This window comes from Benincasa hispida, chromosome 10, assembly GCF_027475165.1.
Source record: "Benincasa hispida cultivar pf3 chromosome 10, pf3_genome.v1.1, whole genome shotgun sequence".
NCBI classification, from domain to species: Eukaryota; Viridiplantae; Streptophyta; class Magnoliopsida; order Cucurbitales; family Cucurbitaceae; genus Benincasa; species Benincasa hispida.
In genome coordinates this window covers 58,169,456-58,196,567 of record NC_143487.1, presented here as the reverse complement: position 1 = coordinate 58,196,567, position 27,112 = coordinate 58,169,456, and the positions used below count along the sequence as shown (strand labels likewise).

Below are 27,112 nucleotides of genomic sequence, written 5' to 3'. Positions count from 1 at the left end.
CAAAATAAAAACAAAATAGAATTAAAAAGAATCTAAGATGTGTTACTAAAAATTAAAATATATATATTTTTAAAAAGTAATCATTTTAAAAAGCAAATAAACTGAAGACTATTTGGTATTTAACTTTAGTGCATCTTTGGGAAGAATTTTGAAATGGTTAAAATCGTTCTTGTCATATTTAAAAATCATCTAAAACACACTCTTAATCACTCAAAATCAATTTATTGTTTAATTCTAAACGTTTAAATGTATTTTTCATACTATTAAAAATTATTTCAAATGATTAAAATCACTTCTTTGCATAGATTTGAAAATGAAAAAAGTAAATTCGACCATTTTAAAATCATTCCAAAAATTCTAAGTTTAATGCTTTGACTATCACATGAAAAAACCATGTAATTCTCCATTACAAAGGGCCTAAGTTGGTTCAATAAAAAAATCAAATGGAAGATTAACAATGGGGAGAGAATTTCTTTCTAGAGATGTTTCTGAATTGATTCCTGAGATTCTTCGCCCTCTAAAAAATTACTGATGGTACTATAAAGAGGCCTGAAACGGTAAAGCTATGGATTTGGACATACAACCCAGAAGACTCCTCCATGATAGATAAACTGAATAATGAAACAGAGTTAAGATCAATCTCATAAAACCTCAAATTGATAGTCCGAAAAACCCATCTGGAAGCTTGACAGGAGTGGGGTGTTTAAAACTTCATCTATTAAAAATCCTTTATGCAACCAAATGAGTAGAGAGAACTCTACACTTGAAGCTAGACTCTATGATATTTATGGAATGCTAAAATTCCAAAAAAAAAAAAAAAAATGCAAGTTCTTCCTTTGAACTCTATCACATCAGAGCATCAATATTATGAACATCATCCAAAAGAAGCTCCGAAATCATGTGCTTAATCCAAATTGGCATCCTATCTGCAACAATCATGATGAGAGTATTAACCATCTTTTTGTCCATTGCAGCTTGGCTAAGAGATTTTAGGATTCAATGTCTAATATAGTGGGATAGAATAATAGAGGCAATTCTATCGTTGAATTGTTTAAAATGTTTTGCTTGGTCAAGCCGAACACCAATAGAAAAATTATCATTTTCAACATGGGAGTTGCCATTTTATGGATTATTTGGATCGAAAGAAATAACCAGACGTTCATGTTGGAATGACTTGAATTCTAATCAGAATTGATTTAGGAGATTTTAAGTCAAGATGAAGATTTGTTGAAATGCCTTGAATCCTATACCTAATTAGAATTGGTATTTGATATATTTAATTATTCAAATCTTTTCCTTCTCCACTTAGGGTTTAGAGAAGTACATAAATTCTCTAACCCTATAGGTATTATTTGACAGATTTTATATTTTCTATAATATTCTCTCTATCGTATTATTCTCCCTCTATCTCGTGGACGTAGCTAACACATTGTTAGTGAACCACATAAATCAGTGTGTCGATAATCTTTATTTCATTTTACGTTTTTTGTATTCTTTAACTTTCAATTTCATAACAAACTGATATCAAAGCCTTGTTAGGGTTTTTTGAAATTTCGCATTTTTTTGACAATTAAAGATGTATGGTGTGAACGTAAAAAACGACAAATTCATCGGGAGAGTAGTACAGTTCGATTTTTCAGAGACGTCTTTTACAAAATTATTGATTTCTAGAGCTTCCGCTATTGGATCGTGTTAAATTTTGGTCAGCTTGGGACACCTAGGGTCTTGTTGTGAACGGTTGGATCATCATTTTGAACTCTAACGCTATCCATAGTCGCTGCTAAACAGAATCTATAAAACTGTAGTGTAGTTCAATTTCTCAAGAACAACTTTTACTCAGTTGTCGATTTTCATATTTTTGACCGTTGGATCATGCTGAAATTTGGTCATTCTATTGAGGATACATATAACTTCGTTTTGAACGGTTGGATTGTCATTTTGAAGTCTGACTTTGTACGTATTCGCTGCTGAGCAAAATCTATAAAACTGCAATGTAGTTCGACTTTTCAAGAACAACTTTCACAAAATTGTCAATTTTTGGATTTCAACCGTTGGATCATACTGAAATTAGGACAGCTTATTGAGGAAACCTAGAGACTCATTGTGAACAGTTAGATCATTTTGAGCTCTGATGCTCTCCATTATTGTTGTTGAACAGAATTTGTAAACCTGCCGTGAAGTTCAGTTTTTTCAAAGACAACTTTCACAAAGTTGTTTATTGCCCTAGTTTTAACTGTTGTATCGTCTCAAATTTTATACGCCTATTAAGGACACATTGTGTCTTATTTTGCACAGTTGGATCGACATGTTAAGCTCTGGAGTTTTCCATAGTTGCTACTGAACAAAATATGTAAAATTGCAGTATTGTTTGATTTTTCAGGGACAACTTCTACAAAGTTGTCAATTGCCGGAGTTTCAACCATTGGATCGTGCTGAACTTTGGTTTGTTTAGTCTAATCTACCTTTATGGATTTCTGTTTCAAGCTCAGATCTATTGATTTGATTCAAAAGTTTTTTCTTCGCAAACTCAAGTTGTTCATCATTCTACCACCTTGAGTTAGAGGGAGAAGTCTAAGCTAGTATATTTGTGGGTTTTCTGTTTTCGGTCCAAATCTGTTGTTTGATTAATAATTTTTTTCTTCGCAAACTTAAGTTGTTCGTCATTCTACCACCTTGAGTTTTAGAGAGATATCTGAGTACTTTTGGCAATATATTTATGTTGCATTTGATACATCTGTGGATTTTCTGTTTCCGGTCTAAATCTGCTGATTTGATTAGGAATTTTTTTCTTCGCAAACTCAAGTTGTTCGTCATTCTACCACCTTGAGTTTTAACTTGAGTTTACTTTAGTAGGTCCGAGTTAGTCCACAATCCACCATAAACTTTAACTGACCATTCGAATTACTCCAAAGCCACAACCAACAACCTTTCACAAGTTAGAGATTTTCCAGAGTTTATAAACTAATATACCGTGCCTTAATTTGGTGATCTAAACAATGTTTTCACATAAAACTTACAGAAAATGACTTATGAAAGGAAGAGAAAAGACTAATAAAATCAGAATACATTGAACAAAATACATAAACATAATAAACAATATATCATCTGAATTAGTCCAAACCTACCATCACCAATCTTTCACATGTCAGAGGTTTTCCAAGCTTGAAAAGGTCTCTTATGTGTGAACGGTTCTAAAATTTCACACAATTATCAAAACAACCAAATCCCCTAAAAAATTTCAAAGATGATTATTATTACACAAGCAAATTGACAGTACAGTACACAACCAACTCACATGAATGAAAAGTTGCTTACGTGTGAACGCTTCTAATAAGAACAATCAAATATGGACAACTCTTAGAAATAGTCCTTACCTTTAGATTGCAACCATCTGCTCCTTCAATTCTTCCATGTAACGTGTATAAACATAAGAGATAGTTTGAGAAGAGAGTATGAGAGTAAATAAAATTGTTGCTATCTAAGAAACTGCACCTTACCTTTGTGTTCAATTAATAAACCGAAATCCCTTCCTTGAACATTGGAGGTAGGCTTCAACTGAATTAATTTAAAAATTATGTCTTCCTCTTCTCAACTTTTTTTTTTCTTCTTTTCATCCTTTAGTGTCGACCTGAGCTATACTAACTAACATTTCAGCTCAGTGATGACACAACGGAAGTACTCGAATCAAAAATAAAAGAGGAAGAGAAGATATAACAATCAACACAGAAATTGTAGTGGTTCAATCTCAGGGTAAGATTTACATCTACTGTGAAAAGTCTCTCAATCTTCTTTACTGATAATCGAAAACAGGATTACAAAGGAATTCCTTTTGGAAGAGAAAATACTAGGTTTATTATAACAACAACAAGAAGAAAATACTTAAATAGCCAATGCTTCAACGTTTGCGAAGTCATACTCGATCCTCGATTGCATCTTACTCAATGCTCGATCGCTCGCTTACTCGCTTACTCGTTGCTCATTGTTCACCTGCAAGCTTCACGCTTAAATGCTTACTCGATTACTCGATGCCTGCTTACTCGCTTCCTTCATGTACACTTACTCGATGCATGTAAACTTGTTTACTCGATGCTCCCCTAAATGCTTGATCAACCAGCCTTTTATTATACCAGGGGAAACTCTTCAGCTTGGACCACTTTATGCACGATAAAATCCCTAGAAGGAAAAACGAATTCAGGTCACATACCTCAATCAACTAACCAATCTCGTGTTGCCTTCTATAACAAATTTAGTGGAGGAATATTCTTTTTCCAGCTCATTTACAAACAACTTTAAGATGGGCCTAAAACAACAATAACAATGCTCTTTCCATGTAAACTACAAAGAGTATACCAAACCAAATTAGAAGTCAAATTAATGTGCTGAAATTAGATAAGCCCATTGAACATAATAAAGGGCCAAAATTTATTAGGCTAGCAAAAACCACAACATTTAGCGATCACAAACTAAGCTAGTATTTTTGTCTTCACTCATTTCTTTGAATGTACAGAAAGTCCAAGAGGATTGACATAATTATTTTGCACCAGTTAATATAAACAATATTCAAACTCAACTTCAAATATACTAATCTCAGGGCAAGAACATAGTAATAAACATCAAATAATGGTCAAGAAAGTCCAGAGTATCTACTGTATTTGTTGGTGGAACTATAACATTATGGCCACGATTATAATCAAAGAAAACTATTACATGCTCAGCAGATAACCATTGGTCTAGAAGGGGGGAGGGATATTCTCGAAAATTAAAGGCGAAAACCATCTCAACCATTCGCAAACCGAATGAGAGAAAAAAAAAACAGTATTTAAAAAGAAATGTCACAAGACTAACACCAATAACCATTTTCTTTATTGAATCAAAAAGTTTGATTGAGAAACAAGCCAAGGATATGATTGTTCTTTCTTGAAGATGAACTTGTCATATATATATATATAAAATGAAAAATGGAAATCCACATGATAACAAACACAAAAATGGAAAGTGAGAAATATATTTCATCAAATAATTTAGCATACCCAGATGTGTAAGCTTTGGTGAGGAACCATGAGGTCTACAGTAGAAGCGGGATTGTCCTAATTCCCAAATTTACATAAAACTAAAAAAATACAGAACAACCTAAATCATGCATTTTAAGATAAGGTTACTTAATTTTACGGCATGCTTCTTATAAATAGTAAAGAAGGAATTAGGGTTTTGTTTGTATTAACCTCTTGAAAACACTATCTTCACAAATTTCCTCTCCAATGGGTTACAAACTGGCCTTGGATCACTTCTTAGGATCACAAACGAGAAATCAACAAAAATTTAATACTGAACACTACCACAATAAAACCTTTTGTATTCTTTTAAGCGGTTGAGAATTACAGAGAGAGTTGTGGGCTTCTCACAAATTGGGGAGAGGGAGAATCTAGCAATGAGAGGAAAACATTTTCTGGGGATTATCCATATGAGAATTATAGACCTTATGTGAATTTGGATGAGGAAGACAACTCAACTCCTCCAACTCCACTCTCACGATCTTTTGTTGAGAGAATTAAGGGGAGGGAAGTTGTAACTCCCTCCCTTCAGTTTAAAATTAAATATAATTAAATTTAATAATATATATATATGTATATATATATATAACTATATATTATATCAAATACAACACACAACTTATAATTTTCATATTGTATCACATACAATATAATCTATAGTTTGAATTCTCTCAATAATATACGATATTTAATATAAATCAAATATGTATTAAATTTAATTATATTAATCTAATTCACATGACTAATATTAAAATTATATTCAAATATTTATTTCCTCTCAAATAAACTTAGATTATAATATATTAAATACATTATATTAATTTTATCATATATTTAATTTAAATTAATTATTGTTGGAGTTGATGCCCTATATCTCACAGGATCTTATAGTTTGTAAACACTTGTAAGAACAAACATTTTGTGATTTATAATATATGATATTTTATTCACATTGTCTATGAAATATTTGATATTTTAGTTGCATTAACCACAAACCAATAAACTAAGATCTATGCTTATCATTGTAACTTAAACATGTATGTGGAGACATACAAGTGGATCGTGCTTTAAGTGATAATCTAAATAGTCTGTAGTATATGAATAAGGCTGGGTACCTTATCCTAGTGACACTATGAGTATGACCCACTTTGTAGGTATTAAAAATGTTGTAAAGTACTACAAATGATTCGATCCTAATCAATCGTGTATTAGATATGGGAGCAGGGATATTCTATACAAAGGAGTTTGTATAGGACCGGACCATGAAATGTTTAGTCTTGTTATATAACACTGTTCATAATTTGAGACTTTGATTTTACTAGGATGACCATAGGTAACATGACCTTAATCCTGAATGAGTTGTGAACTCCTGCCTATGAGAGCAATCCTTTGATTTACATGGGTGAAAGTGGCCAGATCGCCGACTCAATAAGCGTACCATTTTGGGGATTTGTCTGATTGGGGAGCTGGAAGCTCAGCTACACAAGATGGAATTCATTCCTTCCCTGATGCAGAGGTAAGTAGATAAATTGCTCTCATAAGGATTGATTTCTGGTCTTGAACAATGTGGTGTCACACTCTCTCTTGGCTCGAGAGGGGTTTAGTCATAGTGGGACTATGATCTATTGTTTATTGGAGGAATTAGTGGTACTTAAGGAGTTAGATATAACTATAGGGGCAAAACAGTAATTTGGTCCAACTGTACTTACGAACGATTTATGAAGGGTCATCATACTATTGATTGGTTATATCCAATGGACACAGAAATATATCTTTAGTGGAATGCTAGGCAGTTAACAGATGGTGGATAATATGATTAAAGAGTTTAGTTAGTTATTCACGTACCATTGGAGCTTCAAGCTACAGGTCCATAAGGTCCCCTTGATAGCTCAATGGATTTAAGTTCAAAACCAGTTTGGGATTAATTTGAAATGTTCAAATTAATAAGAGGGAATTTTATTATATATGATATAATTCAATTAATTCAATTATATATGATATAATTGATATAATGTATTATATACATTATTATATGATTGGAGGAATTAATATTTGAACATGATTCAAATATATTTTCTATGAATAAGATTCATAGTTATTAAATTTAATATAATTATGATTTATTTTAAATGTCATAAAATAGAAAAAGAATTATGGTTTATATATTGTATATGATGCAATATTAAAACTATATGTTATAAATATAATATGATAAGTTAGTTACCATATTTATTTATATTTATTAATTATTTGATAATTAATTTTTTTTTCTCCATAACCACCTTTAGTGGGTAGTTATACGGTTTTATGGAAAATAGGGATAAAATAATTTTTTTTTAATTATTCCAAAACACAAATGATATACGAACGTGATTATGAATCGAGTTTACTAAACGATCACTTGAGAACCTAAACGATCGAGTAGCTAGTCTATGCGATAGACTTTCTCATCTACACGATAGTCCTGTCATTTACTCGATCATCTTTCTCCACTCTAAACCTTCCCTCAAACCAAAATACCAAAATAAGCCAGAGCCCACTGCTCCTGGATTCTCACACCGAGAATACCAAGGTAATCTAGTGGTAATGTCCGATTTGTTCGAGGATCGAGTTGTTGCTCGTTGCTGTTCAAGAGTGTTGCTTGCTGCATTGGTGAACGATCGAGGGATTATCTTGAAGAAAGGTACTTCAAAGGTATAATCTCTCAACTTTTGTTTTTATATTGAAAACATGTTGTAACTTAAGTTTAATGCATAATCTGTTCTGTATGACTGTAAATGCATGAGTTCATTCACAATGGAGTTTGGACGATCCACTTCCGCTCAAAGGTCCTCTGTAATTAGAGTTCTTTCAATTGGTATCAGAGCTAGGTTGTTCTGATTTCCAAATTCTATTGTTGTATTGAATTTCATTTAAGTTTTGGTGGATTTTAACATTCTGCAATTTGTTTAAGTATTAAATGTGTTTGTGGATGTTGTTGATAGATGTTTCGAGATAATTGTCTCTGTTTAAAGCTTTTGTTTTACTTTTACAAAAGTTAATTATAGGGCCCCTGCGTTTTGGGCATAATAACTTGCAATCGAGTCTGTATTCCTTTAAGTTTTTGAGTCGTTCGTGAAAAAGCTTCAGATGCAAGGAGTTATTGTTCGCTTCGAGGGAAAAGACAAAACGATGGTCGCATCGTGTAGCTCAAGCTAGAAAATCGTTTAGATTTGGTTGTACGATCGTGTAGAAATGTTTTACTCGATCGTGTAGCATTTGCTAAACGATCGCATAGCTAATGCTACGAGATCGTGTAAAGAGTTTACTTGGTCGTGTTGCGTTGACTATATGATCGCCTAGACACTCGAGGGTAAACGAACATAGAGTATTTAATACTCGACGTAAGGCATGCGTGCTACACGATCGTGTAGGCTATCATGCTCATCGTATAGTCAGTAGCTACATAATCGCTAAGTATACGATACTCGACGTTTCCTACTCGATCGGGTAGACTATCATGCTCATCACATAGTCATTAGCTACACGATCTCATGGCATGCGTTACTCGAAGCGCGCTGCATGATTTGCGTGGACTTTCATGCTCATCACATAGTCCTTAACCACACGATCATCGCTACACGATCGTTCATACTCGATGTGCATTACTCAACGATCAGAAGGATTTGCTACATGATCAAATGACGAGGATTCAAGAGGGGCAGTTCAAAACCTGGTTCATCTGTTCGAACCGGTTGACTTGAATCTTTTGTAATAGTTTAGCATTTATTTCTGGTGTTGAGACAATTTATCCCGGTCCATCAACTTTTATTAAATGTGCATGTGATGTATGTTTATATTATATGTCATAATGTATTTCATATAGTTTTACCATAGGTTATGCATTTTTTCATGCATCATCTTTATATTATAAGTGTTATAATATATTAGTTTGCATAATTAAATTACCTTAAAGTATGCTCATGCATCATATAATATAAGAGTTATAATTTATACATGCATTAAAGCGTATCCATGCATCACTTATATTATAAATGTTATAATATAAGGTTGTATGTTATTATAGAATGTATGCTTACTAAGATACAATACATAAAGCAATAAACTAGAGCATAACATGCGTCTAGTACGAAATTTCCCACTTGCCCTAGACTAAATGTGGCTTGTCCCATAGACCCATACTCTGCAGGTGACCCTCAAACACCTTAGCCGTAAGGGCCTTTGTAAATGGATCAACAATATTACACTCCAAAGCTATATGTGTGACGATCACGTCCCCTCGATGCACAATCTCTCGAATGAGATGGTACTTCCACTTTATGTGCTTTCCGCGCTTGTGTCTCCTAGGTTATCAGGAATTAGCCACAGTACCACTATTATCACAATAAAGTGTGATGGGCTTTGACATGTCTGGAACTACTTCCATATCCGTCAGGAATTTTCTGAGCCACACAGCTTCCTTAGCAGCTTCACAAGCCGCTATGTACTCAGCCTCCATAGTGGAGTCAGCAATGCACCCCTGCTTAGTGCTTCTTCAGACTACTGCCTCTCCGTTAAGAGTGAACACTTATCCTGATGTGGATTTCCTAGAATCCTTATCAATCTAGAAATCAGAGTTCCCATATCATGTAAGAATCAAATCCTTGTAACTATACACGAATATATAGTCCCTCGTTCTATGTAGGTACTTGAGGATGCTCTTAATAGCGGTTCAATGATCAAATTTTGGATTAAACTGATATTTACTGACTATGCCCACTGCATAACAGATGTCAGGTCTAGTACACAACATCACCTACATCAGGCTACCAATAACCAATGCATAGGGGATTCATCTCATTTCCTCAACCTCTTGAGGTGTCTTGGGACACTATTCCTTAGACAAAATAATTTCATGCATAAAAAAGAGTAAACCTTTCTTGGAGTTATGCATAAAAAACTTGACAAGCATCTTATCAATGTACGATGCCTGAGACAAGGTTAGCGTTTTGTTCTTTCAATTTCTAAAGATCTGAATGCCCGAATAAACTGCGCCTCTCCCAAATCTTTTATTTGGAATTGGGTCGCTAGTCAATTCTTAATTTTAGTCAGCATACCTATATCATTCCTAATGTGTAGGATATCGTCTTCATATAGCATAAGAAAAGCTATTGAACTATTGATGGTTTTCTTGTAAACATAAGGCTTATCAACATTCTGATCAAAGCCATAAGATTTTATCGTAGTATCAAATCTTATATTCCAAGATTGAGAACTTTGCTTCCATCCATAAATGGACATGATTAAGCTTGCAAATCTTTTGCTCTTGATCTTGGGTTATGTATCCCTCAGGTTGCTCCATATAAATAGTCTCCTCAAGATTGCCATTCAAAAAAGCACTTTTGATGTTTATTTGCCAAATCCCATAGTTATAATATGAGGCAATGAACAGGAGTATTCAAATAGACATCAACATGGCAGCAAGTGAGAAAGTCCCCTTATAGTCGACTCGTTTAACTTAGGTATAACCCTTTGCCACAAGCCTAGTCTTGAAGGTTTGCACATTCTCATCAACACCCCGTTTTCTCTTTCAGATCTATTTTCAACTTATAGGTTTTACCCCGTCAAGTTGATCTATAAGATACCAAACTGAATTGAAGTACAGAGACTCCATTTCGAGATCCATAGCTTTGGTCCATTAATCTTTGTCAACATCCTCCATCGTCTTCTTGTAAGATAATGGATCCTCAACATCTCCGTCAGCTACAATAGCTAGGGTTTCTGTTAAACCCATATAATGAATAAGTGGGTTCACAACCCTCCCACTACGTCCAAGCTCCCTCAATACTTGAGGTGGATGTGACCTACTAGATGAACTAACTTCAACAACTCTTTTTTATGTATTGGGCTTTTCAACAACTCTTGTTGAAGGTTTAATAGATTCACTAGAAAACTCTTTTAACACAATTTTACTGTAGGGCTTATGCTCCCTCATATGGTCCTCTTCTAAAAATGTAGAGTTTGTCAATAAAAACACTTTATTATCCTTAGGATCATAGAAATAACCACCTCTCGTTTTATTAAGGTAACCTACAAATAAGCACAATTTTGAACAAGGTTCCAATTTCTTAGGATTTGCCTCAAGTACATGTGTTGAGCAATCTCAAATCCTGAAATGACGTAAAGTACCTTTAAGACCATTCCATAATTTTGAAGGTGTTCTAGTAATACTCTTGGATGTAACACAATTCAAAATGTAAGCTGTAGTCTATACTGCATAACTCCAAAACGAGTCAGGTAAGGAAGCATAACTCATTATGGACTGAACCATTTTCAACAAGGTTCGATTTCTCTTTTCTGATACACCATTCTGCTAAAATATACTAGGTGTTGAGAGTTGGAATACAATTCCATGTTCTATCAAATAGTCTTGGAATTTTAAATCCAAATACTCTCCATCTTGATTAGATCAAAATGTTTTAATTTTTTTATTTATTGCATTTTCAACCTCAGCCTTGTACTCCTTGAACTTTTCAAGGGCTTCAGACTTATATTGCATTAAATAAACATAGCCATACCTTGAATAATCACCAGCGAAAGTGATGAAATATTTAAACCCTCCTCTTGCCTTAACATTCTCGGACCATAGAGGTCTGAATGTACAGGTTCTAAGGGTTATTTGGCCCTGTGACCTTTTCTAATAAAAGATTTTGTAGTCATTTTGCCTTCAAGGCATGACTCACATACAGGTAAAGAATTGTTTTCTAACTCACTTAAAAGTCCATTCTTGACCAGTCTCTTGATCCTATTGAGATTTATGTGCCCTAATCTTAAGTGCCAAAGATGAGCATTTTTCTTAGGAGAAATTTTAAGTCTTTTATTCTGAGTTATCGCAGTTTAAAATGATTTGATATTTAGAGAGCTTTAGTTGCTAACGATCTTAGCACATATACATTATCTTCCAGCTTAGCAAAATAAATATTGATACAAATTCTGTAAATAAATCCTTTATTTACATTAAACGATAAAGTATAATTTTGTTCAAGTAAACAATTTACAGAAATTAAGTTCCTCTTTAATTCAGGAACAACATATACATTTTCCAATAAAACATAACTATTCTGTAAAGTAAGTTGGAGTCCTCCCACTGTTGAAGCTGAGACGACGTACCCAGTTCCAATATGCATCGTCATCTCCCCAACCTCCAATTTCTACAAGGAATTAATTTCCTGAAGTGAAGAACAACATGGTCAGTGGCGCCTGAATCTATTATCCAGGTTGCATCATCATTCTCCACTAAACAAGTCTCCAAAACAAGTTAATCGCATTTACCTTACTTGGCCATCTTCTTTTATGCCAAGTATTTGGGACAATTACTCTTCTAGTGTCCCTCTTAGTTGCAATGGAAACAAATTCCCTTTTCAGCCTTGGCCTTCTTACCTTTCTAGGCAACAGCTGGCTTTTCCCTTTCTACCTTTCTTCTTCTTCTTCCACTTTTTGGTACTGGAAAAAGAAGGAATAGACTTAGTTTCAGAAGTCAAACCTCTGTAGAACTTCTTAGAGGATGAAGCAACATTTGCCTCACCCTTTTATTCCTTGGATTTCATCAAGGATTGGAAAGTCTACAGCTCGTTGAGTAAGGTGGTCAGGTTGTAGTCAATCCTGTTTATAATAGCATTACTACAAAACTGTAGGGAACTTTCAAGTAAAGTTTCCAGGATGAAGCTAATCTAACTAGCATCATCAACAACAGACCCGTTCATCTCAGCCACATTAAAGTGGACCATCATGTTGAGAACATGTTCTTGAATAGATGTCCCTTCTTGCATATGGGTGCATTAAAGATGAATTTGAGGGCATCGTGCCTGAGTTAAGAGGACGCTTGTCCAAATATTCCCTGCAAGGACTCCATGATCACGAGCAGAGAACATAAGCTCATGCTTCTTGGCCAAGACTTCAAAAAGGCTTACCAAAATGTACGCTGGGGAATTTCCATTCGTCCATACCCAATGCTCATATTCCTCTCAAACGTTTCGAGTGGCATTTTGAGCTGGAGCAAGAGAACAATCCTCAGTCAGGACAAATCTTAGGTCATCGATAATTAATATTGTGTTGATAGTGTTTTTTCATGCAATGTAGTTTTCATCGGTAAGTTTGTCGGCTGCAAATAAATTTAGAGTTGCATAAATCATTTTGTAATTTTTTGAAACATACAATTTATTTATATTAGTATTCAAGCATTACCCATTTAGAAAAATCAATCAAATTTAGTAAAATAATTTAATGCACTCTATGTGACATCTATTTTGTAATGATGTTTTAGTGAGGCAGGGTAAAAGCTATCGTAAGGTGATCAGGTACCCCTTCACTGAAATGAGACCATCTCAACCAATATACATAACAACTTCTTGTTACTATAACTATTAGTCACCATTGTTCGGTTCAAAAACTGTTAACTAGCTTAGTATTTTCTTGTAAGTATAACCCCTATTTTAGAATCTAGAGTTCCGTCCCAATGAGCCAAATGTAGGGAAAAATTGATAGTTGGGGTAAAAATTGAAGTAACCCTATCTATTTTTGGAGTTTGAGTAAAGAGTCATGCAAACTGCAGGGGGACACAACCAAAGGTGTCTCTGAAGGATCTCTATGACTAGAGAACAATGAGCGAAAACAGATCGTTTCAAACCCCATTGTGAAATAACAAGATATTTACAATCAAACAACAATAATTATGCATAACGAGTACATTATAACATGCTACAAAGGTAAAAGAAAATAAAGAATTGAGTAAACATACCTTTGAAAAACTTTTCTTCTAGTGTTTCCTGGATCTAACACCAAAGAATCCAATAGCATGAATGCAACACGAGCAATTCCAGAGAACAATACGAACTGGCAAATACTCGATCACAATCGAGTTAAACTCGATACCCGATCCTCGAATAGAAACTTGACGCTACCACGAGACTACCTTGGTATTCTCGGTGTGAGAATCCAGGAGGTGTGGGCTCTGTATGGATTTGGTAGAGGGATGGAGGAACTGGACGATCGAGTAAGTGAGAGAAGGAAGAAGTCTATCGTTTAGACTTAGATACTCGATTGTTTAGCAGCAAGTAGCTATTGTATAGGATACTCGTTCAATCGTTTACTCTCTCAAAGCTATCGTATAAATTTTTGCTTTATTCGCGTTGAATTTTCAAAAATGAAAACCATTTTCACTTTTATCCATTCAGTTTCCATAAACTTACTAAAACCACCACTAAGGTGGTTATTTGGAGAAAAACCGAAATCAATTATCTTAATTATAAATAAATATAATAACTAATTTATCATATTATATTTATAACATATAGTTTTAATATCACATCATATGTAATACATAAACCATAGTTCTTTTTCTCCTTTATGGCATTTAATATAAATCATATTTATATTAATTCCTTAAATCAATTAATCTATCAAATACATCAAATCAATTATATCACATATAATTTAATTAATTTAATTATATCATATATAATCAAATTCCCTTTTGTTAATTTGAACACTTCAAACTAACCCAAAAACTAATTCTCAACATGAATCCATTGAGTTACCAAGGGGACCTTATGGACCTATAGCTTGAAGCTCCAATGGTATGTGAATAACTGACTAAACTCTTTAATCAAAATATCCACCATCCGTTAACTGTAGTGAAAGATCTCTTATTGAAGAGTTCCATGAGCATGTTCGGATCGCTCCGATCTCACCGTGATCGAAATACACAATTACATTCAAACGTACAGTTATGCAAACAAACAGTGATTATTGGTATGCTATGAACAAGAAAATAACAAGGGAATGAGTTGCCATACCAGTTGAAGACGGTCTTCAAACTTTGGCACTCAACGCAGCGGAACCCTCCACCCGATCAACCAATGCCTAGCAACAGCGTCGACTACAACAGAACGAACAACCACACGAACACGAACGTTGCAGGGACGATACCACCAGAAAAGAGTCCCGGGTATTATCGGAGTGAGAACCCATAGCGTGGTCTTTGGTGAATTTGGTAGAGGAAGGAGGAAGCTCGAATCGTGTAGGCGATAAGCAAATGGGAGGGGAAAGGCACTATCGTATAGCAAAATGCTTATCGTTTAGGAGACACTACACAATCGTATAGGTTTTACTAAACAATCATTTAGAAAATGGTATATGATCTTTTAGCAAACTCGGCACATACTACGATCGTTTATAGAAGCTATGCGATTGTGTAGAAACTAGGGCGCGAGATGGACGATCGTCTAAACGAAGAGCGACTATCATATAGGCTCTTGAAAAACACTTAAGCGATTGTTTTCTATTCACTAAAGCAATCTTCTATCTTTTCTGGACGACGACTCAAAATGAAAACTATTTTAATTTTAATTCATTGGTTATAATAACTGACACTACCCCACTAACCCACATCCAATATGATTTTTGGGTTAATTATCATATAATTAACCAACTAAAATATTAATCAATATAATCATATTATATTTTTAACCTATAGTTTGATATGACATATCTACTATAGTATTTTCTCCTGTACTTGATATAAATCATATTTATATTTAATTTCCTCCAAAATAATGTATCTCATATATTTAGCCAATTATATCATATATAATTAATCAGTCCAATTATATCATATATAATCAAACTTTCTCTTGTCAATTTGAACATTTCAAATTAACCCAAACACTGGTTCTTAACTTTATCCAAGCTACCAGGGGACCTAATGGACCTGTGGCTCGAAGCTCCAACGGTTCGTAAATAGCTGACTAAACTCTTTAGCCACGAGATCCACCATCCGTTAACTGTCAGGCATTCCACTAAAGACCAATAGCTGAACTCTTCTTACCATAGATATATTTCTGTGTCCATTAGATATAACCAATCATGAGTACAATGACCCTTGACAGATGCTCGTAAATATAGTTGAGCCAAATTATCGTTTTTCCTCTGTAGTTACATCCCACTCCTCACTGATTCCTTTAATGAGCAATACAACATAGTCCAACTACGTATGAACACCTTTCGGGCCAAGAGAAGGTGTGTGGCATCACATCGTTCAAGTCCTGGAATCAACCCTTAAGGAGCTATCTATCTACTTACCCCTGCCTTAGGGAATGAGTGAATTTCATCTTGTGTAGCTGAGTTCCTAGCTCCCAAATCAGACGAATCCCCAAAATGGTAGGTTTGAATCAGCGACCTGGCCACTTGCACCCATATAAATCGAAGGACCGCCCTCAATGGCAGGAGTTCCAAACTCACTCAAGATTAAGGTCATGTTACCTATGGTCATCCTAGTGATGTGAAGTCTCTGCCATGAACGGTGTTAAATAACGAGACATTAACACTTCGTGGTCAGTCTTATACAAACTCTTTGTATAAGATGCCCTCGCTTGCATGTCCCCGACATGAATGATTAGGATCAGACCATATGTGAAAAGTCACAACACTTGTGACCATTCCATAAAGCAGGCCGCATCCGTAGCATTACCAGGATAAGGTTTCCCTTCTATATCCATATATTATAGACCATTTTAGTTATCACTCAAGACATGATCCACTTATATGTTACTACATACATGCTTAGTCACATACAGATAACCATGGATTTTATGTTTATTAGTTTGTAGTAAAGCAAATAAAACAAACAACTGAGCAAAATACAAGATGTGAAGTAAATATCATATATTATACAATACAAGGGTTTGTACAACCCCAACAGGACACGAGATTTTAGGGCATCAACCCAAACATGTCGGGCACTCCACTGAAGATCGACATCTGCACTCTTCGCATTACAGATATATTTCTATGTCTATCGGATATAACCAATCAACAATACAATGACCTTTCACAAATTGCTCGTAAGTACAGCTGAACCAATTTACCGTTTTTCCCTTATAGTTACATCTAACTCCTTAAGTACTACTGATTCCTCTAATGAACAATATGTCATAGTCCCACTATGAGTAAACACTTCTCGGGCCAAGAAAAGGTGTGGCGCCACATTGTTCAAGCCCCAAAATCAGCCCTTAAGGGAGCAATTTATCTACTTACCCTTGCTTCGGGGAAGGAGTGAATTTGGTCTTGTGTAGTTGTGTTCCCAGCTCCCCAATAGGACGAATCCCCAAAGTGCTAGGTTTGAGTCGGCGATCAGGCCACTCACACCCATACAAATCAAAGGTCCACCCTCATAGGCAGGAGTTCACAACTCACTCAGGATTAACGTCATGTTGTCTATGGTCATCCTAGTGAAATGAAAGTCTCTATCATGAACGAAATTATATAATAAGACTCTGTATAGAGCATCCCCGCTCGCATGTCTAATACACGAATGATCAAGATCAAACCATTTGTAGAACTTTACGACACTTATAACATATACAAAGCAGACCACACTCGTAGCATCACTAGGATAAGGTTTCCCTCATTTATCCATATACTACAAACCATTTAGGTTATCACTAAAAACACGATCAACTTGTATGTCTCCACATACAGGCTCAAGTTACAATGATAACCAAGGATCTTAGTTTATTGGTTTGTGGTTAATGCAACTAAAATATCTCATATTTTAAAGACAGAAGTGAATAAAATATTTCATATTATAAATCACCAAATGTTTGTTCATACAAATGTTTACAAACTACAAGACCCTACGAGATTTAGGGCATCAACCCCAACAGCCTTGAGGTTGAGCATGAAAATTTACTGCAAACTAATGAGAGAGACTATGGGATGTGTTGACACGCGTTCCACTCCTACTTACTATAAACACTCTCTCCATTCACTTTGGTATTGACTTATACAAACACCACCCTTAGGGGGACACAAGTAAAGGTGCCTTGAGGCCGAGTATAGATCTTAAGGTGTGAATTATAGGGAGAAACGTGAAAAGGAAAAATGAAGTATCATATACCACATTTTTCTCCCATTTAGTGTTTGGGTTATTTAACTTAGAAAAATATGGCTACTTATTTTTACTAAGTGATTGTTTAAATATGCCCAAAAGTAACCCTTACTTTGGATAGTCTTTGGATAGTTAAACAACTTTGATTAATTTTTATTAAACATTTTAATAAATTTTAATAAAAAATTGCATGCTTGTAACAAATCTATCTAATTCACCTTTCCAAGTCAATTCCCAGGTAGGGATGTTCCATTTCCGTCAACTTAAATACCCGGTCTAGACAAAACTAACATTAGACAAAAGGTCCCTTATAGATACGTTTACTACAAATTTAATCTTTTAAATAAAATCAATTTAATATATTAAGTTGATTAAAAGATTAAACTAATTTATAATCTCATTAGAAAATTTGTGATCTTAGGTCTATTTGAATCATATTTTAAAACAATTTTTAAAATGATTTGAGCCTAAGTTTATATGCAATTTTGAATTATTGATCTTAATTTCTAATCTCATTTAATTATAACAATTATAAAGTAAATGAAACAAATTAAAATCATACATTGAGTTGAATGATATACTTATTAAAATTATAACATTTACAAAATTATCTAAAGTAGTGTCATGATTCATGCAATTCCCATTTCATTACTTAACATACAGAACATTTATATATACTAAAGTAATGAAACAATAAAAATAACATTCATACATACATCCAACTATATATTATAGCTCTTATAATATACATGATGCATGACAATGTTATTATGCATGTAAGTATATATTATAACACTTATATTGTATGATGCATGAGCATGTTATAAAATTAAATCATGCAACTATATATATATTATAGCATTTGTAATATAATGATGCATGAATAATGCATACCCTATGGTGGGATTTTATTATATGTCATACATTATGATATATATATATAAATAAAATTAACCCATACATCAAATACATAATTTAAACAAAAATTATTGAATTAAGATTGGACTCCTAAGTAATTAATTAAATTAAGAGAAATTATATTGTAAGGCAAATGCATTTTAAGAAACCAAAGCTGTGACTTCAACTTTTCTATAATTACAGGTGTGGTAATCACATAACAATCATATAACAATCACATAACAATCAGATAGCAATCACATAACAATCACATAGAAATCAGATAGTAATCAAATTTTCACGCGGAAGTCATTTGCCATGTTTGCAAAAAAGTAAAACTTAGTAACATGTGCCAAATTTTCAATTTATTTTTTTTATTAGAGTTGCAATTACCCTTAAATTAATATAACCTTTATATTAATTTAATTAATGGAAAAACTAACTACACAAAATAATAGTCAAACTGGTTCAAAACAAGTGAATCGGGTCTTGAACCGCATGAACCAGACTGCCCAGAATCCCAAACTGCCCACGAACCACTAGAACCAAGCGAATCGGATGCGAACCAGCTGAACCACAAATCGCACCGCCCGCGAACCGAGAAAAAATTTCCATCTTGGAGGTTGCAATGTTGTAACCTAACATTGCAACACTATAGAAAAATTTTCCATTTCGGCTTTCACAACGTTCCAACACTAGGGCACAACGTTGCAACACTACTGTATAGATCCGAAATCCTTCGATTCTTCTCTGATTTAGGCCTCAATTTCTCTAGAAAAATGCCAGAAACATCATGAATGACCCATGACTATGAAATTACAAACTCTATGACTATTAATGACCAAAATAACGAGCCCTTACAAATGAAATTTGTAAAAATAAAGCTGTAAATTTAATTGACCAATCTCGAGAAATCCAAAATTTTAAACCATTCACAACCATTCATCTATATAAACAATAAAGAACGCAAATGCACCAATTCTATAAAATAAATTCTGGAAAAAAAATAAATTGGGCCAAGAAACGTTACTCTGATACCAATTGAAGGAACCTCAAGGTCCGCAATGGAAGCGGGATCGATCCCAATTTTGTTTTTTTATAGAATTACAAAACTACAAAACAACAAATTTATGCATTAAACATAAAATTATAGCATGCAAAATAAAAGAAAAGGAAGCGGTTAGGGATTAACTTACCCTTGAAGAATAAATTCTTCATGAAATCCTCCTTTCTGAATCGATCATGATCAAACATGAACCAATATCCAACAACGAGGACACCACCACAAAAACGACCTCCGTATTCTCCATAGAATGAGAATGCTCAAGAGTATGTGGGTTCTTAATTTTGGGATGAAGGAGAGAGTTTGAGAGAGAGGAAGAATAATCACTCCTGGGAGATTTTTTAGCAGTGTCGTAGATGAGACACTACCCTAGAGAGACTATCTAAATCTTCCTCCCCTCTCCCCCACATTTTGAAAAATAAAATAAAATTAAAAATAATTTAATTTAAATAAAAATTATATATATATATATATATATAATAATAATAATAATAATTAACTTAGTGTATGTATATATAACAAATAACCTATAGTTTTTATATTGTATCAAATACAATATAACCTATAGTTTCATTTCTCTCAACAATGCATGATATTTAATATAAATCACATTTATACTAAAATCAATTAGATGAATCTCATCCATATAATTAGTATTTGAATCATTTTCAAATTTAAATCCTCTTTAAATAAACTTTATACCATAATGTATCAAATACATTATATTAATTATATCATATATAGTTAATTTAGATTACTTATATCACATATAATTAATTCCCTCAATTAATTTGAACAATTCAAATTATTGCAAAATTAATTCTCAATAATCTCTGTTGAGCTACAGAGAAGACCTTATAGACTTGTAGTGAAGCTTCAATGGTGCTTGAATAATTAATTAAACTCCTTTAATTAAAATATTCAATATCCATTCACCCGTCAGTTACTCCACTAAAGACCGACAGCTGCACTCTTCGCACTGCATATATATTTCTATGTCCATTAGATATAACCAATCAACAGTGCAATGACCCTTCACAAATTGCTCGTAAGTATAGTTGGGCAAAAATTACCATTTTTTTCCTATAGTTATATCTAACTCCTTAAGTACAACTGATTTCTCTCATGAACAATAAGTAATAATCCAATTATGACCAAATCTTTTTCGGCCAAAAGAGGGTGTGACGTCACATTGTTCACACCCCGAAATCTGATCTTAAGGAAGCAATTCATCTACTTACCCCAACGTTAGGGAATGAATGAATTTCATCTTGTGTAGCTATGTTCCCAACTCCTCAATCAGACGAATCCCCAAAAATGGTAGGCTTATTGAGTTGTCGATCTGGTCATTCTCACCCATACAAATTAAAGGACCGTCTTTATAGGCAGGAGTTCACAACTCACTTAGAATTCAGGTCATGTCACCTATGGTCATCCTGGTGAAATGTAAGTCTCTATTATTAACGGTGTTATATAAAGAGACTATTCATTTCGTGATCCAATCTTATGTAAACCCCTTTTTTATAGAACATCCCTACTCGTATGATCAGATCATTTCTAGCACTTTACAACAATTGTAACATCTACAAAGTGAGTCGTATTCGTAGTGTCACCAGGATAAGGTATCCAGCCTTATCCATCTACTACAGACCATTTAGGTTATCACTTAAACATGATCCACATGTATGTCTGTACGTACGTGTTTAATCTACAAAAGATAACCTTGGATGTTAATTTATTGGTTTTGTGGGTTAATGCTACTAAATATCGCATATTTTATTAAATAAATAAATTGTTTGTACACAATTACAAACTATAGAACCCACGAAATTTAGGGCTTCTACCCCAATAGAAAGTCCTTCTGATGATGACTTTATCATCGGCATTGAGATGCCATTAGGTCGAGCTCGAGATAAAGGACGAGGCAAAAATGTCGAACGACTCACTTGGGTTCTATTTGCTTGTTAAGGTTTTCCTTTGGTTATCGATACTTCTATTAGGGTTTGAGGTGGCAACATATTACAAAGGTTGGCATTTTAAAGAGAAAGTGAAAGAGAGAGGATGAAGGGGAGAGAGGATGAAGAGAAGAGTTTGTCACATCAACCATCTAGTCAATTCTTTTTGTTCAAATTTCATAGTTTCTTTTAAATAAAAATATGGAAACCATGTATCTCATCCATGAGTTTGATCTTCATTGACCAAGTCATATGTTGATATGGAGGTCACACAATAATCGTGTACCGGGTATACGATTTTGCTATTCTACTTTTATCAATATTTTCTCTTCTACCTTACTTTTGTAATTTTTGTCTTATATACCCTATTTTTGTTATTACTTTTAAAAATACATTATTTTTTAACATAATCCTTTTAAAAATTGAAAAAGAAAACTCCAAATGAAGTTTCTTCCAACTCCAACGCTTCCTCTTCCTTCCTTCATTGCTCTTCCTCTCCCTTCCCTTTCCTTTAAGAAAATGATTTTTTTTTTTTTTTTTTTTTTGGAAATTATGAAAATGAAATGTTAGATTCCTAAAATTTCAACCCCTTCCAACGTTGGATTCAAGTCTCTTGGGTTTCTTTTGTTATTTTATTTTTTTAAAAAATAATTTTTGCCATATCAAGATTAAGATAGCCACATCATTACTTTATTTAGTTTAAAATTAGTCCAATAATCATACTAGTCATTTTTTTCTTTAAGTCACTACGATTCTGTTATTTCAATGACTAAAATTGAGCATTATTGAAATCTCAAGGATAAAAATTTTAGATTTTAAAACATGGAAACCAAATAAAAATTAAACTCAAAATCCAAACATCAAAAGGGCTTTTTTCCTTTAATTTTATACCATTCCAATATTTTATTTTATTATAAGAAACATTTGAAGATATGATTGAAATTCTTAATGGTATATTCTCTGCATCTCATGAAGTTGCAATATTTGACTGACAATAATGCATGTGATAGACTCTAAAATATAAAATGTATTTTTAGTTTTTATTAGGCAATAATAAACAAATTTTTTTATGGCTTCCTTTATACATTATTTACTAATCAATAAAATATATTTTTAGTTAGTAAAATATAATTATATTAAAATTAGTTTCTTTTCTTAAACAATAGATTTAATCAAACACATTTTAATCATTTACTTCATTTCAATTTCACAAACAAACACACACCCTGAAAAATTTTGAAATATTCAAATTGAAAACTTCTAAATTGGAAGCAAGTTTTTTTTTTTTTTTCTCTCATGAATTATTTGTTTTCAAACAAATATGGCAAACCAAATAAATCCAAAGCCATTCTGACTCTGCACAATACATAATTACTAAAAATTAAAGCTTCCTTCTTGTTAGGTAGAAAAATACTCAAAAAAGAAAAAAAAAACCATATCTACTTGTATGATATAAAAAGAAAATTAAACAGCAAATTTTCATTACATTACAAATCCAGTCGAAAAATGGTAACTTTAAATGATATTTGAATATTTTTTACTAACTCAAAAACACAAATATCACCTTCTTTCAAGTTATTATCTCTGGCAAATATCCTCCATCCAGTCCCGATTTCAAATCTTTGAATATGAGAATACCAACGGTTGACACACTTAACCTTCCAACCATAATTTCCATTTAAAACTTGAAGATTGAATTCTTTGATCTCCCTCAAATGAACATTTCCAAATTTTGCTGGAATACATTGCATAACAATTAAAGATATATTTGAGAGTGATTTTAATATGATCCAAAAATTAACTATTTGTATTGAATTTTTAAGTGCAAACTTACCACATGACCCCTGCCAGTATGAAGGTATGCAGGTCCTATTGTAACCAAAAAAGAAGGATTTTTTATTTGTGATTTAAAAATTGAAGCTTTTTCATTATTTATCATTCTTGCTTCTTGAGCTGGAAATGTTGGCTTCTTCTTCAAACACTTCACTTCATTTCCCACTTTGTGGGGTTTCAAATCTGCCATTAAAATAATTGTCAGTTTACAAAAGAAATTGCTTCACCTATATACATAAATAATCAATTGAAAAATGAACAATAAAGACTATAATATAAATTAAAAAAAAATGTCAAGTAAATACATTGTACCTATGTTTAACTCAGAAGTGTGCAAATCTTCTTTCTTGGCCTCCATTTTTTTTGAGGTCATGAGGTTTGCAAATGACTTTACTCCCACTTGCTTGATCACTTCTTTTCATCCTCACAAGAGTTGGTGAAGGTAAAGTTTGAGCAACATTATTTTTAACTTCCTTTTTTGATCTCTTGTTGTTACCCATTATTTGGGCACATCCATTTTCTTCAAATTCTTCTCTCTCCCTTTTTACAGGCATTTGAAAGCCTTTAATTTCCCCTTAGACTGTCTTTTGTTATTAAATTCTCTACAAGGAGTTGGATATTCAATCCCAGTAGCAGTTTTGTCAAATATAAGAACATGAAAGCAAGAGTTGCCTTTGTATGTGAATACTACAAAATGACCATAATCAATTGAATAAAATTTTACAAAATCAGCCCACCCTTTTTCTAACCAAATTTTTTCATTACTTTTTTTTAATCCTATTTTCCACTTTGCCCCATTAAATACTTTAAGGCAAACCTTCTCAGCTTGCAAAGTTTCTCCATATTTTCTCACAAATGTCATTGGAACTTCCTGAATTATAAAAAGGCCAAAAAAGAGAAGAAAAAAAAATCAGAAATTTAAGACCCATTTCTACTCATGTTCTAAAAAATTAAGCTAAATTTCTGGGGGGAAAATAGCTTTCAAAAAATAGTTATTTTTAGAATAAAACTACGAATAATACATGTGCTTCTTCAAGAAATTTGAGAAACATAAAATGAGTTTTTCAGCAGCAGCAGCGGTGATCATTTTCTGTTTTAAAAACCCAAAAACAACTTTCAAAAACGGAAAAAAAATCCCTTTTCAATATTTCTTCAAGAAATGTAAAAACGTTTCTTCAATTTTTAAAACAGAAAAATGAAATAGTTAACAAGCATACCAGTTTTTTTAGAAATAAAAATAAAGAACACAAAACACAAAACTAATTGGTTATTAAACAAGCCCTAAAAGAATAGTTTTCAAAATTTTTTTAAAGTAAACTAAGAATACAAGTGTTTCAAGATAATATGGAATTCTTGAGTTTTATGAATATAGGGCACTACAAAGAAGAAGAAGAAGAAAGAAAAAACTAAAGAAGATAATATTTGACTTACAAGCTTTTGTTGAGTGATTGTGTGGGGAAGAATGACTTTGAAGAAGTGGGGAGGCGTTGATGAAGCTAATGAGGTAGCCATTGTTGTTAAGGGAAGCTTTAACTTGTTTTTTCTTTTATTTTTGTTCTTTGAAATGAGAATATGAAGGGAAGAGAAAGAAGAAGAAGGGTTTTAATAAAGAGGGTTGAAGGATTAAATTAATTCGGTTGATAATGATATATATTTCTTTTTCATTGATGGGGAGAGAATTAATGAAAAAGTTGTTTTGAGGAAAAATAAAATATTTTGGAATATGATTTAACAAATTTTTCAAAAAACCCTTCTTTTTTTTTTGGAAACAAAGAAGGGTTTGGTGGAGTTTGGTGGAGGGAACTTTCTTGTTTCAGAAATGTTCAAAAACCCCTATTTTCTTTATTTAGGCTGAACAAGATATGCCAATCACACACCAATGTGGCAGATGACTTTGTATATAATTGACCCGAATTCATTATTTTGTTGTACGAAAAAATCATGTAAAGAAAATAAGCAATAAATTTTAAAGACAAATTATTTATATATATTTTTTATGGATATCTTTTCATATCACTTGTGTATTTGTCACATTGATGTTTCAAAATCAAATAAGAGTCCAGTTGAGTACAGTTTAACGAATGTAAATTATGTAATTAGACAGAAAATAGAGATTTCCACCCACAACTAGACTTTCCTTATTTGTAATTTGTAATTTGTAATACTTGTATTTAACCCTCTATTCTCTATTGTAAGATACACAGAAATTCTAATAAAATATTACTTCTTGGAATACATCCTACTCCCAGCATTTCTGTGGGAAACTTATGGCCAGGCTACAATCGTTCCTAAAAAAATGCAAATTCTGTTAGAAAAAAACGTGGAGGACAAATATGAAAAATGAGAGATATATTTTCCATTTAACTAAGGATGTCTTTATATAGGCTTACAAACATAACAATAGGAATGCCAATAGTTACAAAAGTCTCATAACTCACATAACTCCTATAACTTAAAAATCACTATTGGTTACAAAACCCAAAAGTCACACTAAATGTCACAAATAAAGTTTAATAATGACAAACGTTTCAACACCCCCCCCCCCTTAAACTTGATTTGTTACACCAAGTAAACTCCTCATTTTGATAAAAGTCTCCAATTTGAGGGGCTTTATGAAAATGTCCACCGCTTGGTCTTGTGATTTGACATATTTGAGTTCCACTTCTTTCTTCGTAATGCAATCCCGAATGTAGTGAAATCGGGCGTCAATGTGCTTGCTCCTCCCATGAAATACCGGATTTTTAGCTAAGGCAATGGCCGATTTGTTGTCAATAAAAATCTCCATTGGACCTTCCAGTTTCTTAGCCAAATTGCATGACATACACATGAAGTTGCTGCAACGTACTCTGCCTCGCATGTTGATAATGTGACTATGGGTTGCTTTTTTGACATCCATGTGAACGGCCTTTCACCAATAAAAAACACAAACCCCGTAGTGCTCTTTCGAACATCCAAATCACTACTACAATCATTATCACAATAATCAACAATATCAAAATTTCTAGAAAAGACATAGGAAAGACCATACCCAATCGTCCCTTTGATGTAACGAAGTATCCCTTTTGCCATTTTGCAATGTATTGCTGTCGGTTCGTCCATAAATCCATAATTCCAACCAAATAAAGAATATCTGGTCTTGTACATGTCAAGTATCTCAAACTTCCAACCAAGCTTTTAAAATATGTAGAATTTACCTTCTCTCCTCCATCTTGCTTGATGATTTTGACTTCACATTCCATCGGTGTTCCAACTGGATTAGCATCATTCATATTGGACTTCTTGAGCACTTCTTTAGCATAGCCTTCTTGGGATATAAAAATTGCATCTTCACCTTGTTTGACCTCGATCCCAAGATAGTAACTCATGAAACTAATGTCCGTCATTTCAA

The 27,112-nt window shown here is 33.2% G+C and overlaps 1 protein-coding gene across 1 annotated transcript in view; it reads right to left on the bottom strand.

Moving 5' to 3' along the window:
• Nucleotides 1–23,602: 23,602 nt before the first annotated feature.
• Nucleotides 23,603–27,112, bottom strand: part of LOC120089155 (B3 domain-containing protein At3g17010-like) — a 40,677-nt gene continuing 37,167 nt past the window's right edge. The window contains 5 exon segments of the mRNA XM_090306431.1: nucleotides 23,603–23,626; nucleotides 23,726–23,907; nucleotides 24,037–24,088; nucleotides 24,090–24,283; nucleotides 24,286–24,595. Coding sequence (XP_090162557.1) covers nucleotides 23,603–23,626; nucleotides 23,726–23,907; nucleotides 24,037–24,088; nucleotides 24,090–24,283; nucleotides 24,286–24,595 — 762 coding nt within the window.